This window comes from Bidens hawaiensis, unplaced genomic scaffold (assembly GCF_021521415.1).
Source record: "Bidens hawaiensis isolate Kalapana, Puna unplaced genomic scaffold, B.hawaiensis_p1.1 tig00032454_1, whole genome shotgun sequence".
NCBI classification, from domain to species: Eukaryota; Viridiplantae; Streptophyta; class Magnoliopsida; order Asterales; family Asteraceae; genus Bidens; species Bidens hawaiensis.
Genome location: NW_027495533.1, coordinates 28,166 through 43,581, shown reverse-complemented (window position 1 = coordinate 43,581; position 15,416 = coordinate 28,166). Strand labels below are relative to the sequence as shown.

Here is a 15,416-nt window from a genome sequence, read left to right as displayed (position 1 = left end):
GGACCCCTAAAGACCCCGACTCGAGATGAGTTAGAGCAAGAATCAAAGACCAAACCCCTCACACTCGAAGGAGGGGAGCAACTACGGGTTGCTCACCCCCCATCTAGTACCCCACAACAACCGCTAAGGCATAAGATGAGAAAGTTATAACTCCAAAACAAAGCAAAATTGGTAGAAATCCAACTCAAAATACCCCCTTAAGCACCCAAAAGGAAAATAGAAAGAACAAGAGTGAAAAATCAAGAAGTTTGGTTGAGGCAAAAGGTCGAACAGTTGGTGTGCATGACAGAAAAAAGGTAATTTAAGTTAGATTTTGGGGATTTCAGTGAGATCCAGTGTCTACTCTTTATCAGTGAGATCCAATGTCTACTCAATTTTGAATGCCTAAAAAAACTATAGTTGCATGTGGTTTATATTAAACAAACAATTAATTTATATCAACCCAATTTTTAATTAATTTTCTTCTGACTATGACCTTTCCTTAATATATACGTTGGGTTGAAACTTCCAAGTAGATGCACAGAAACTTCAGTTGTTTATTAATTTGTTCATTAAATATCGTTTAACTTGTTTTGGAGTCACATATATCATTTTTTAAGGTTAGCAAACCACTAAACAACTATAGCTGATTCTTTATCATGTATCCCCAAAAACAACCACCATCGGCTCCTCCACATTCATACGACCAACCACCACCACCGCAGCCTCAGTATGCTAGCGGTATCCCAGCTCAATATGTTCCTCCTCCTGCCTGCACCGCCAACTGGTCCAGCAGCCTTTGTGCGTGCTGCTCGGACGTCCCGAACTGTAAGTCTCAACTTTCGTAGCATAACACCATAAGTAAAAAGCTTAATCACTCGAATTTTCTGTTGGAATTGTGTGAATTTGCGCCTTTTAGGAATCGTATTAAAAAAAATGTGTGTTATCATTAGTAGCGGATCCAGAAATTTTTGCTGGTTAGAATTGATCGGGGCAAATAATTAAAGATATATGACCTTTTAAATTGCTTTATTAATAACACAATTGCTTTAAAACTTAGGTGGACCAACAATGCTTATGATTTTGTATGTTTAATGCAAATAAACCTATAGTATTGTTATATTATGTCAAAACACTAATAGTACTAACAAATGTTAAAGTTCATTCTCTTTCATATTTAAATAAGAAGCAACCTAAACAAACAAGCTATTTAAATTTTAATAGTTTTAATAATTATGTTAAGAGGTTAGCAAAAGAGTATATTTTCATGACTAAAGAACTTGGCAACTTGTTCGATTCTGATTTATGCTCTTAAAAAGTTAAGCCGGCCCTAAAAGATACAAGCATGTTGATTGCAATTTGTTTGTGAACCGCAGGTTTGCTTAACATGTTGGTGTCCATGCATCACTTTTGGACAAATAGCCGAGATTATCGACAAAGGAAACACTTGTAAGTGCATTCTCCATGCTCTTTAACATGTTCTTGTTCGTTTAGTTCTTTACAAATGTTTGTATCTCATTTCAAATTTCCGAAAAACACATTTGGTTTGTAATTTTTTATGGCATCAAGACAAACATGCTAGCTAATGATATGCACTAATGTTTAATACAGCTTGTGGAGTGCATGGGGTACTCTATGGATTAATAGAAGCTCTCACATGTTGTGGATGCGTATATTCTTGCACGTATCGGACTAAAATGAGGAGTCAGTTCGGATTGCGTGAAAGTCCTTGTAACGATTGCCTTGTTCATTTTTTCTGTGAACGATGTGCCTTGTGCCAAGAATATCGAGAGCTCAAGCGTCACGGGTTTGACATATCAATTGGTAAAAACACTTGCCTACGTACATAATAATATGTTTTCTACTTATATAATCATCATATATATATTTTTTTCACAATTTGAATATGATTTTAATGTTTACAAAAAAATATAGGGTGGCAAGGTAATATAGAGAGGCAAAATTACGGTGTACAAATGCCGCCAATGCTCCAGGGGGAATGTACCGTTAAGTAACGATACATTTTTTTGAACGGTGACGTATTCAGGCTCATTGACATGTCTCATCAGATCCCAAGTAATGACACATCTTGTATTAATGTATTGAGAGTGATGATGTATTATTTGAAATTTGTTTGTATTAACGGTCGTAATTAAAAATTGTATCTGATATTGTCTTTTGGAGTGTGAAGTCTTATCAAATATTAATCTATTTATATTTTGTTGTATTCGTGAGGGTTAAGTTGACTTTGGACTGTAGTAACAAAACTGGACCCGGTGGCCATGTGTTGACAGGAGACATTCAAGTATTATTCAACGATATGATCCATCAAATACAATTTATTATTGTTTGAAAAACATAATTAAGCATGTGATAGGCAGATAGCAACTGGAGATGCCATATAATTTACTGTGTATCATACTTAACCAGAGCATTAATCTAATGTCACGTTTTTCACGAAAATGTGACTATGCTAAGACTGTGTAGTGGAGGGGTTATAAATAGAATGATTTGTTCCATGTAACGTCTAAACTGTAAATGAGGATTTTTTATTTTAAGGGTGTAGTGGTGTTATAACCCAATATATATACAAAAAAAATTTTAATGAAAATATATAATAATATTATATTTATCACACACACACATAATAATATTATTTCCAAACAAACAAACCGGCGACAAAAACTAATCGCCCAACCCTTTGTCGACTCCGTGGACGTTTTTCTCGCCCCTATTTGCCCCTTGTTGCCCAAATTTGTAGATCAATACACATAGCCTAATAGAGGAGCACTACCGTGGAGATCAATTAACCAATATGTTAGGATATCTTAGTGAAGCCGCCCGTGCCCAAGACCAAGCACAACCGTGCTAGTTAGAGATCTGAGTGAAGCCGAGGATGACGTGTAGCTGAGAAAATTCGATTCATCATGACCAAGCACGACCATACTTTCATGCCTGGAAAATTTTGGACGACAACTTTAGCCAAATTCCAACAAAATTTAGATGTAGCAAATCACAATGAGCATCAAATAAATTCTTTGGGATAGGATTTAAAACTCAAGGTAACCATATTAAACAAACTCTACAACCTCGCACTTGACGGACACACGAAGCTTGAAACAGTTGCCGAGGCCTTCGTGAGTACATAAGGTACCACCATAGATCAAAATTGACTTAATCACTTGGCAGCGTGAGACGTTCTAAAGACAATTCCGACATTGTCTCTCCCGGCATTGCGGATTAGTTATTTTTAAAAGGTAGTTATATTATTTTATGTTTAAATGAATTTAATTTTTACTTTATCTTTATATTAATTTTTTTACAAATTTGCAATTTATGATTCTAATAAAAGTGTATTAAAGAAAAAAAAATTGTTTAGGGTATTTGAAATGAGTTAGAGCATCAATTAGGATACTTCATACTACGAGAAATCCGCTATTTCGCGGTGACACTGGGCAATAGCAGCGACAACCAACATTGTCGCTGCTATTGTCCGACGTCGTCGTTGATAAAAAGATGATCTAACGGTTGCAATCTCCTTCTCATCTTATGCTTCTCAAACAAACACACAACCATCAAACTTCAACAAACATCATATCATCACCTCCACCGTCCGCCAAACTTCATATAATCACTTCAGCCGGTGACCAACGCCGCACCGCTATCAATCACGTCCAGCTGCCTTCATCCACCATTGTAAAGATCATCAACCACCACCGTCATCGAAGAACCTCATGATTCAAGCTCTGACCACCTTCAGTTCACTGGTTTCAAGCTTCGGCCACCTGCAACTTCAACTAGCACTCACAACCTCTTGTAAGTTTATGTAAAAATTAAGTAGAAATAATGTAACATAACTGATTTTAATGAAAAGTTACATGTATTTTGTTCCATTGTTCGAGTTAAATTTGATTAATAAGCGTGTTTGGTGCATTGAAAATGTTGGAAGTCCTTCTACTAGCAAAGTCTCGACGCATACACATCAGCAGGGAAGCTTTGGTCTTTAATGAAGCGATAGCTCAATAGCGGCAACCCGTCGCCACTAATAGTGCTAGTGGTGACCACTCACCCCTAAACAAGTGGCGATATTTATACTCTTTAGCGGAAATAACTACACCCAATAAATCTTACAGATAACAAACTCTATTAGCAGGATCTACGGATAGGAGGATATAGACAAACCTTACTTCTATATGTAATAATAGAGAGAATGCTTTTAACAAGAACCCAACTTCAAAACAAACATAATAGAAAATAATATATTTGAATAGTCCAGGATAGTTTAAAATGCAACCCTACCTTCCAAATGTTGTGATCATTTTGTGGGTCGGATACTCGGATTCACACACTAAATAAAAGTCTAAAACCAACGAAAAATGAAGTTAATAGATAAAGAGATAATTATAGAATAAGTTTGATTGTTATCTTGTATATTGTTAGTTTGATTCTATCCCGAAATAAAGGGATTTGATTGTCTATATATTGTAAACAAATTATTGAATGAATCAACAGAGAGTTTACATCTTTCATGGTATCAAGCCATCCCTCATCCCACCCAAAACCCTAGCCGATCTTCGGCCTGTCTGCTCCCTCTCCTTCGATCACCTACAAACTCCCCCTATCTACCATCAATCGTTATCATGGACAAGATCCATCCAGCCATAACCGTGACCAACATCAAAAACTTCGTCCCCATTATCCTCAACAACGAAGATTCCCAATACAACACCTGGTCCGAACTCTTTCGGATCCATTGTACGGCCTATCTGGTCGAGGACCACCTAGCCCCACGTTTAACCGCTGCGTCCTCAACCTCTTCGGATAAGGACAAACAGAAGGAGGCCGCGGAAAAACCGACGGAACCGGATCAATGGAGAAGAATTGATGCCATTGTTTTTACAATGGATTTACGGGACGATCTCTCCCGACCTCACCCAAACCATCATGAAAAAGAACTCAACAGCCCATGACGCATGGGTTTCCCTTGAGAACCTTTTTCAAGACAACAAAAGCTCTCGGGCTCTCCATTTCCAATCCAAACTTACCAACACACGTTTGGAATCTTTCAAAGATATGGCCTCTTATTGCCAGGAGGTTAAGGTACTCGCCGACCGCCTAGCCAATGTCGACGTCCCTCTCTCTCATACTCAGTTGGTGTTAAAACTTCTTGGGGGGTTTAACAGAACAATACCAAACCATAGCAGCCATCATCCGGAACACGGAGCCGCTCCCGGATTTCAACACGGTTCGCTCGAAACTTTGTCAAGAGGAGACGGAACGGGAAGCCATTGCTCTTCAGTCCGCAAACCAATCTGGCCAAGCCCTTGCGGCATCTTCCAAAACGGACCCCCTTCCTACTGATTCATCATCTACTAGCAGTACAAATTACAACACCGAACGTGGACGGGGCCGAGCTCATGGACGAGGTCGCGGCCGCAGTTACTTTGGTAGAGGTCGTGGACAACAGGGTCTGCCACAACCTGGTTCCTTTACTCCTTGGGCCCCGTTTCTGGGTTATTGGCCCAATGCCACTCAAGCCCAAACAAATTGGCAGAATTGGGCTACCAACCCCCCTGCCCTTACCCAACCTCATCTAAGCAAGCTTCGCCAAACGCGGGACAGGGGATTCTCGGTCCGAGGCCGGCTCAAGCGTACCCAATGGGTTACACACCTACAGACATTGACCAGGCTCTTTACACAATGTCACTCCACCCTCCAGAACAACCTTGGTTTATGGACACCGGCGCTTCAAATCATATGACAAACAACCCAGGTAACTTCTCGACTTTTTCTAATACGGGTATCTTACGAAACATAATTGTAGGTGACGGTAATACTATTCCGGTAACTGGACATGGCAACCAAACCCTACCACCACCCTATCCGCCACTAAAACTAAATAACGTTTTGCTCGCCCCCACATAATTAAAAACTTATTGTTCGTTCGTCGCCTTACAACCGACAACCAAATTTCAATTAAATTTGACCCTTATGGTTTTCTTGTGAAGGATCTCAAGACCAAGGCGCGTATCCTCCACAGCAATAGCACTGGGGACCTCTATCCTCTCACGCCGGAGATCCTATCCAAGATTCGCTCACCATCTTCGTTTGCTGCAATATCACAACACGTGTGGCATCAACGATTGGGTCATCCGGGTCCTGAGTCATTAAAGTCACTTAGAAATTCTAATTTTTTTTCATGTCATAAATCAAACGTTAAACTTTGTCAATCGTGTGTTTTTGGTAAAAGTGTTAGACTTCCCTTTGCTAATTCTAGTGCTTCTACTTATATGCCTTTTGATTTATTGCATAGTGACTTGTGGACATCCCCAATTATCAGTACAGATGGTCATAGATATTATATCTTATTTCTTGATGATTTCACCAACTTCTTATGGACCTTCCCAATTTCTCATAAATCTCAAGTTCTTGGTATTTTTAAACAACTTTATCAGTTAATTCACACCCAATTTGAGCGGACAATAAAACAGATACAATGCGATAACGGAAATGAATACTCTAATAATTCCTTTCAAGCATTTTGCCAACAACACGAAATGCTCTTTCGTTTTTCATGTCCCTACACCTCCTCACAAAATGGGAAAGCCGAACGAAAAATTCGCTCCATTAACAACATAATCCGTGTCATTCTCGCTCAGGCTAACCTACCCAACAACCTTTGGCATCACGCGCTAGAGGTTGCCACATACTTACTTAATATCCTTCCCTCAAAAACAATCCAACGCAAAACCCCCACTCAACTTCTATATAATCGAACCCCGGCATATGAGCATCTCAGAGTGTTCGGATGTTTGTGTTACCCATTACTTCTCCATACTACCATTCATAAACTACAACACCGATCCAAACCGTGTGTTTTTCTCGGGTACCCTACTCAACATCGTGGGTACAAGTGCCTCGATCTCTCTACTGGTACAATAATCCTTAGCCGACATGTCATATTTGACGAATCCATTTTTCTCTTCCGCACTATCAATGAACCTAAACTTCAAACCTACACATTCCTTACCGACCCCATTCACCCCTCACATTGGTCTCACGTAGACCATCAACCCCATTCCCTACCCACGACCAACCCAACCCCAGCCCCTTCACATACTGTAACCCCTTCACTGGCTACTTCAGGTCATCAACCCACTTCTTCTCAACCCCCCTCGGCTCCTTCTCAACCCCCAACACAGCCCCCTCCCACTTCCCAAACACAAAACATACCGCCCCCACCCCCTCCTCAGCCCAGACCACCTCTATCCGCACCATCAGAACCCGCTCGATGGACGGCATAACCAAACTGAGGCAGCCTTTCAACCTCAACACTACCTCCTTTGTCCCCATTCCCCGCAACCCTACACTTGTCTTGTCCATACCGGAATGGCGCCATGCAATGACTGTTGAATTTGATGCACTTATTAAGAACCAGACGTGGGAATTGGTTCCGCGTAGACCGGATATGAACATAATCCGGAGCATGTGGCTATTCCGTCATAAGTTCAAATCGGACGGATCACTTGAACGGTACAAAGCTAGACTAGTTTGTGACGGTAGAAACCAGCAAATTGGAGTCGACTGTGGTGAAACTTTCAGTCCGGTGGTAAAACCAGCAACTACACGCACAGTCTTGTCATTGCCATTAACTCATTTGTGGTCTATACATCAACTTGATGTCACGAATGCATTTTTACATGGACACTTGAATGAAACGGTTTATGTGCATCAGCCGATGGGGTTCCGACACCGCGAGTACCCGGATCACGTTTGTCGACTAAAGAAATCACTATACGGTTTGAAACAGGCACCACGGGCGTGGTACCAAAGGTTTACGGATTTCGTCACAACTATGGGTTTTGTTCAAAGTAAGTGTGATAACTCATTGTTTGTATTTCACAGGGGCGGTGACACGGCATATCTTTGTTTTGGATAAAAATTTGTTCAGGATCAAGTATCCAAATTCGTAATTGTGAGGTAAGGTGCTAGCTCGATAATGACAAGTGTATAAGCGTAATATTGGTGAACACAAAGATGTGATTACGAGGGAAAAAGCCCTTAACCAAGATAGTCTTACTTCGGTCAAAACTTATCGAGGTAATCTCTTGGTCGAATTTCCTCAATCAAGGATTAACTAAATAATCGATGGTTGAATCTTTTCGGTCAAGGATCAACAAGGTAACCTTTGGTCGATGAGTATATGGTTATCTTGGTCTCCGGCACAAAAAACCCTCGGACGGTGAAAACTATCACCGTCGATTATATTGATAATAAAAGGTGGTTACAAGGATTGTGGGGTTGATGATCAACAAATACTATGTGTGTGAGTACAAGATATCTTAGCAGCTAAAATACGTGTGAATGTGTGTGTTCTAATGTTGATCACAGCCCCTATTTATACAAAAACATAATAACTCAATGGAGTTATTAATATTAAAGACTTTTAACTAATAATCCCTAAAAATCCGTCATTGCCTTCAATAGAATCGTAACTGCCACTTTGACCACGTGCTCCATCACTCAGGCTGCGAAAAAGAGGGTAGACCAGGTCTTCTAGCCGTTAATGTTGATAAATATCAACATTCATATGAGAAACAACCGTTATCAGCATCAAATACCGAGGATCCAGGATCCTGACATAGCTCTAGAACTCTTCAGAAGGATAATTGATTCAAACACGTCAATATCTCCTTGACTGCAAGTTAGTACATAGACTGAGTCTTCTAATCGTTACACCTTCTAAATATAAGACTACACATGAGAACAACCGTTAATAAATAATAAGTACTGTGGATACAGGATCCTGACAGGATCTGGAACACACGCTATAACTGATCCAAAACATATGCCAGGATAACATATCCACAGTGTCAAATTCTGTGCACTAACAATCTTCTTATATATGTCGATGATATTATCCTCACCACATCCTCGGACACTCTCCGACTCAACCTTATGTCTACATTAGCAGCTGAGTTTTCAATGAAAGACCTTGGTCCTCTTAGCTTCTTCTTGGGCATTTCAGTAAAACGAACCGGAAATCACTTATTCTTGTCTCAACAAAATTATGTGGGTGACATACTGGAACGCGCGGGCATGAGCACATGCAAATCAGTTCCAACTCCGGTCGACACAAAACCCAAACTCAGCAACAATGACGATGATGATTTTCATGACTCCACTCTTTACCGCAGCTTGGCAGGTGCTCTTCAGTATCTCACGTTTACCCGGCCGGATATTTCGTACGCGGTTCAGCAATTATGCATACACATGCATGCTCCAAAACTTTCTCATTGGAATGCCCTACTTCGGGTTTTACGGTATCTTCGAGGTACCGGATCCTACGGTCTCACTCTCGAACCATCTCAGGAAACGACATTGAGGGCTTACACCGATGCTGACTGGGCAGGTTGCCCAGACACTCGTCGATCGACATCCGGTTATTGTGTTTATTTTGGGGAAAACTTGCTATCATGGTCTTCCAAAAGACAGTCAACGGTCTCGCGCTCTAGTGCAGAAGCGGAATACAGAGGGGTTGCTAATGTTGTAGCAGAAATTTGCTGGCTACGTAACTTATTGCTCGAACTACACAGACCGCTTTCGATGGCTACACTGGTTTATTGCGACAACATTAGCGCTATATATTTGTCAGGTAATCCAGTTCAACACCAACGAACCAAGCACATTGAACTTGATATACATTTTGTCCGCGAGCAAGTCCGCAAGGGTAACATCCGAATAGTTCACGTTCCCACTCGATTCCAGATAGCAGACATCTTCACAAAAGGTCTCCCAAAAGTATTGTTCGATGATTTCAGGTCCAGTCTAAGCATTCGGCCTCCTCCAGCTTCGACTGCGGGGTGTAATAGATAAAGAGATAATTATAGAATAAGTTTGATTGTTATCTTGTATATTGTTAGTTTGATTCTATTCCAAAATAGAGAGATTTGATTGTCTATATATTGAATGAATCCACGAAGAGTTTACATCTTTCAGAAGTCTTCCAAAAGTCTTCTGTCTTCCATCCAATCAGAATTAAGTCATTAACTCCCTTTAACTTTCTGGAAACAAATCCCACCAAAGGGATTTTTTTTCATTTTTTTTTCTTTTGGAGTTATTAACACGCTAAGACCAATTAAGGTGTCGGGTTCCAAACAATAAACTGTGGGGCCATTGTTTTAATATCTTCTTCTTTTGTTTTAAATTACTAACATATATATATTTAATAATTTATAATAATTTAAACTACTAATGTCATAATTTGGCCATGTTGGAACATGCATTCAATAAACTATTGGTACGGCTATGCATTCCACGATTGATCCTTCTATGAATGAATTATGATCCATCAGTTGTGTACTAATTAAATGTGTTTAAGCCATATGCATCCTTTTATATTTAAGCTCTCATTAACAAACTTACTGGTCACATTCCTTCAACTAATCTTCTTTGAATATTATTCCAAGCTTCCTTTCAATATAATTTCAAAGCAATTTGTCATTAATTTATGTCCATTGATGATGTCTCCCCAACCTTCATAAAATTTACATTAATTTAGACATATATGGATGTCTTTAATTGGACCCTCGAAAATGATGGCTCAGTTATTGACAATCCTAAAATTCAACTTTACCTTTGGCACACATTTAATGATTTGAAATCATTATCTTTGTGTTAAATGTTAATTACCCTCATATGCAAGTTACTTGAGCAAAACAAAGCTAGAAACCAACGGATGACCACTCCAACAAACAAATGTATTTTTACGTAAGAAATTATGTAAGACAGGGTCAAAACCATACGAAGTACCTACGCATTTATGTTTGTTGGCCGTTCAAAAATAAAAATATACGAAGTACGTATCAGTAGTGCCATATTGTAACCGAATCTTAATTAAAAGAAGTATTATTTTGTTTACACACGCTTATCCACTTATTTATCAACTTCGTCTGAATCTCGAAACTATTGTCTAAGATACCAAAATGAGACACAAAGAGAAGCAAAATGAGAGTAAGAGTGGATCGTGTGTTGTGTTTTCAATGTTGTTAGTTTTTTCTATTTAAGTATTTTAACCCCCCCCCCCTCTCTCTCTCTCTCTCTCCTACGCACACATATATATGTATAAGTTATGCTAAAAAACTGGTGTATCTAAAAAAGTGTAAGAAGTAATAAGAATGCGTCACGTGTCGAAAGAGACGGAGCAAAGCGTTCGAAAATATACCAAGCTAGGGCGTGAAAATATATAATTCTGACTCATCTTTACTAACGTGAATCTGACAGATTAAAACAAATGAGATACTAAAAGATTAACGTGCCCTTTCTGAATTTTTGACGCACACTTGTCGTAGTATTGATGCATTAATGTTAAACATATCTACTTATACTATCTCAACAAAACATCAATGCACTAGGTAACAAGTGATATATGCGGTTATAACTTGTAAGGGTTCTCAATATACAAACATGCATCATTTTCTATTCTAATATACTTGAGAACAGTTATGAATTACCTAAACCAACCGTTTTAAAATTAGATAATGAGACAAATTTAACAAGGTGGTAATCTCAAAACTTAAAATATATATTTTTCCCTGTAGTTTCGGGTGTTCACATGTAGCAATCGAGTTGTTGATATATATGTCATTATGAAGCACTCTTAGAAGCCTATGTCCAACTAAACATTTCTATTGATCATACTAGCTACTTGTTTCAATAATCATGTATCCTCAAAAGTCACCACCACCACCAGGATACGGGCAAGCGCCACTGCCGCCATATGCCACCGATGTTCCTTCCCCGAGGGTACCTCAGACCTCTTGGTCCAGTGGACTATGTGACTGTTGCCTTGATATCCCCAATTGTAAGTCATTCAAACTCTATAATCTTCTTGTAAGACTATGTGTAGTTGAGGGGCTACAAAATGGGGCGACTTGCGCCATGTAGAGTCGAGTCAGCAAATGGTGAGTTTTTGTTTTAGGGGTGTAATTATGTTGTAGCCCCATATATCTCACCGGAAGCAGGCTCTCTATAACTATAAGGTAGAGGTAAGACTGTCTACATCGTACCCTCCTCAGACCCTACCATAGCTTTTATATTGGTGGGATATACTGAGTACGATGATGATGATATATGTATGTATCACACATACATAAGATTAAAATAATATTAAAAGAAAAAAACAAAGAGGGAGAACGGGCGACGAGAATTCATCCCCCCCGGTACCCTATTGCCCAGTTTGTCGCCTGGGTGCGGTGTGCCAAGTGAATATCGCCGCATTCCGTCGCCCACTATACTCGGCCTAATATTGTTAACTTCTTTTCATGTTGAACATATATATAGTAGGAACATGTATTTATCATATAGTATTTCATTTAACTTTTTTAAACACAGGCTGCTTAACACTCTGGTGCCCTTGCATAACTTTCGGACAAATTGCCGAGATAGTAGACAAAAGGAAATAGTTGTAAGTAGCATGATTAATATGTTGGAATATTTAGGATATATAATTTGAGATGCAGATTAATTAATATTTTGATTTGTGTATAACACAGCTTGTGGTGTACATGGAGCTATATATACAATCAGTTGTTGCCTTTCTTCTTGTTCTAATCGGACCAAAATGAGGCGTCAATACAGATTGCCCGAAGAGCCTACCAATGATTGTTGCGTTCATTTCTGCTGCGAGCCATGCGCCTTGTGTCAAGAGTATCGAGAGCTCCAACAACGCGGATTCGACATGTCAATTGGTAATGATCATGAAGAATTTGCAAATTTTGATAATCTGATTATGTCAAAAGTTTTTATTATTATTATTATTATTATTATTATTATTATTATTATTATTATTATTATTATTATTATTATTATTATTATTATTTTGTTTTCTAGGATGGCAAGGAAATATGGATAGGATGGTGCCTAACAATGGAGTCCAAATTCCACCCATGGCTCATGGAGGAATGAGTCGTTAGTTATAAGTAATATTGTTTTAGGGTTAATACATAAGAAAACTAAACATATGCTTTTATCTTTTACGAAAAAATCTTTTAACAACTTTAAAATCTTTTTAACATTGTAAAATTAAACGAAAATTTACTAAACTAATTTTGTATATTAATATCCTAAATTTGTCTCAATATGCACACACTTATAATTTTTTTTAATAAGAAATTAATAACTTGTTAACTTTTGAATTAGTTAACAGTTATTGGTTTTAAAAATAATATAATTTCCGTGCATTTTAGACATGTTTATAGACTTCAATATACAAAAATTAATTTCGTAACTTTTTTGTTGGTTTTATAAATTAAGGGAATTAATTACAACAAAATTAAATTGTGGGTCTTTTCAGTAAAAGATAGAGTTGTATATTAGTTTTTTTATTGTTAACCCATTTTACTTTTCACCATGAATGTAAATCTCAATATGATCATTGAATATTGCTTGGTATTTGCTTAGTATTTTCCATGATTGCATGTGTGTACAAAGTTGTTTGTTTGTTAATCTGAAACAAGGGCGCTTTCTCACATTCGTGGACTTCCTTCTTGATGTGTTCTTGTGTGAGTCAAATCTGTAACGTTTAAATCAGTATAAACAATTGACATCTCATATCATCTGAATATTGGGGGCGTCTTCAAACGTTGTTAGAGACTATGTAATTTTGTGGGGCTTCGTTGGGGGCCAACGGGACTTCATCCCACTCGTGGCCGCACAGGCAGTGGCGAAGGTTAGTTAGCCACCCCCGCTCCCTATCTTTTTGCGTGGTAGTGTGAATTTACCTGTTTTCGTTCGAAATTTTTTATACGTATGTAAATTTAGCCTTTTTCAGTCGAAATTCAAGCCCAGCCCTCCTCGTTTGTGAAATTTTGTATACATTTTGAGTTCCCCGGTGTCTTAATCCAAGCTTCACCACTGTGCAAAGGGAGGTTGAAAGGGAATGTCCGGTTATTTATGGCTCTCAAGCATGGTCTTTATCCACAACATGGTCAAGTGAACGAGCTGGGGCTTTATCCCCAGCTTATTCAGCATCCAGCCGACATGATGTGACGTATAGGATGAATCTGGGGCTAACGAAGCCCCCCAACACGTAGTCTTAGTCTGAAATAAAAAATATAAAAGAAAATAGGACATTGACCCCTCGACGACTTCCGTGAGTTGACTTTTTGAAAATAACCACTTATTGTTCTGCATGCAAACTTAAAAATAAATAAAAAAATAACGAACTTATCGATGGAGAGATTAATTTAATGCTATTTGATCACTGTCACCAAAGTTGAATCACATTTCAAAGTATCAATATTAAATTTAAGAAATCGGGCGTTTAAAACTAAAATATTTCTACAAAATCTTTCCCACGATTTCCCTGATTCGATGGTGTAGCCATTTGCCCATTATTTATATTTATTTTATCTCTATGTTGCTTAAAGTTTTTGGTTTGCTTGTTATTTTTAGACTTTTAGTTATAAACTTGAATTGTGTTATGATATAACTCGTTTTCCTTATTAAATAAATAAGGGCTAATATACGGTTAGTGGACTTGTTAGAGGCACATGCCGGGAGATCCTGGGTTCAAACCTGAGAATGACAGGATGAGCAATTTAGATATATTAATGTAAATTAGAGTATAAATAATATTTATCGTTAGAAATAGAAATAATATATTTACCGTTTGGTTAGTAGATCCCAAATCTGAGAGAAACTTTATTATATGATACAAGTAGACTTTTAAGCTAGCTAATGAAATCGTCATATGTATTATTATTTATTAATTGTTGATACATATACACAAGTTTAAAATGAAATCATAAGCACAAACAAAGAGTAGAATAGGGGAAAAAAAACATTGTCAAAACTTTAAATTCTAAACTAAAAGTTAATTAATAATATTATGTAAATAAACAAGCAAATTAATCCCGTCAGTTATTTATAGTAGAACTTCTATATTTTAATACTCGATAAATTAAAAACCTCGATATAATTAATAATTTGTTTGGTCCCATCGTGAGACCAACACAAAATTAGATCCCAATCAATAAATCATAAAAAAAATACTTTTTTGAAAATATATTGGTTCTAGTGAAACTATAAGTTAATAATTACTAAAATATTCCAAATTCTTTGATTGTCTAGTAAAAAATGAATTAGTCACTTTTTTTTGTGAATCCTTGTGATATCACTTTATACTCGCATAATAGTTTTCGTTCTTGATTGGTTATCGTTGATTTTTTAACACCTTTTAGTTTAGAAGCCATAGTTGATGTGATTTTAAAATTTATCATTAGACATTTTATAATGATTAATTTACATCTATGTACATTGAACTTAACAATTTCATTAACGTGTGAATGTACATGAGAATTTTGAAGGTCTTTGTTTGTGTTTTATTCAAATAGGTAAGTGAACAGATATGGAAATTTTGAAGGTCGAAACATTAA

At 37.7% G+C, this 15,416-nt stretch overlaps 1 protein-coding gene and 1 pseudogene across 2 annotated transcripts; both read left to right on the top strand.

Moving 5' to 3' along the window:
- The first annotated feature begins 452 nt into the window (after window positions 1-452).
- Window positions 453-2,165, top strand: LOC143583540 (protein PLANT CADMIUM RESISTANCE 7-like; annotated as a pseudogene). Its single transcript, XR_013144188.1, has 4 exons — window positions 453-808; window positions 1,358-1,428; window positions 1,591-1,803; window positions 1,915-2,165. The product of XR_013144188.1 is annotated as a protein PLANT CADMIUM RESISTANCE 7-like (transcript).
- Window positions 2,166-11,168: 9,003 nt separating this feature from the next.
- Window positions 11,169-13,592, top strand: LOC143583553 (protein PLANT CADMIUM RESISTANCE 2-like). The gene is made up of 4 exons (XM_077065833.1): window positions 11,169-11,842; window positions 12,373-12,435; window positions 12,525-12,728; window positions 12,871-13,592. The coding sequence occupies exons 1-4, from the start codon at window positions 11,701-11,703 to the stop codon at window positions 12,951-12,953; spliced, it is 492 nt and encodes a 163-aa protein (XP_076921948.1). The 5' UTR covers window positions 11,169-11,700; the 3' UTR covers window positions 12,954-13,592.
- Window positions 13,593-15,416: the final 1,824 nt, after the last annotated feature.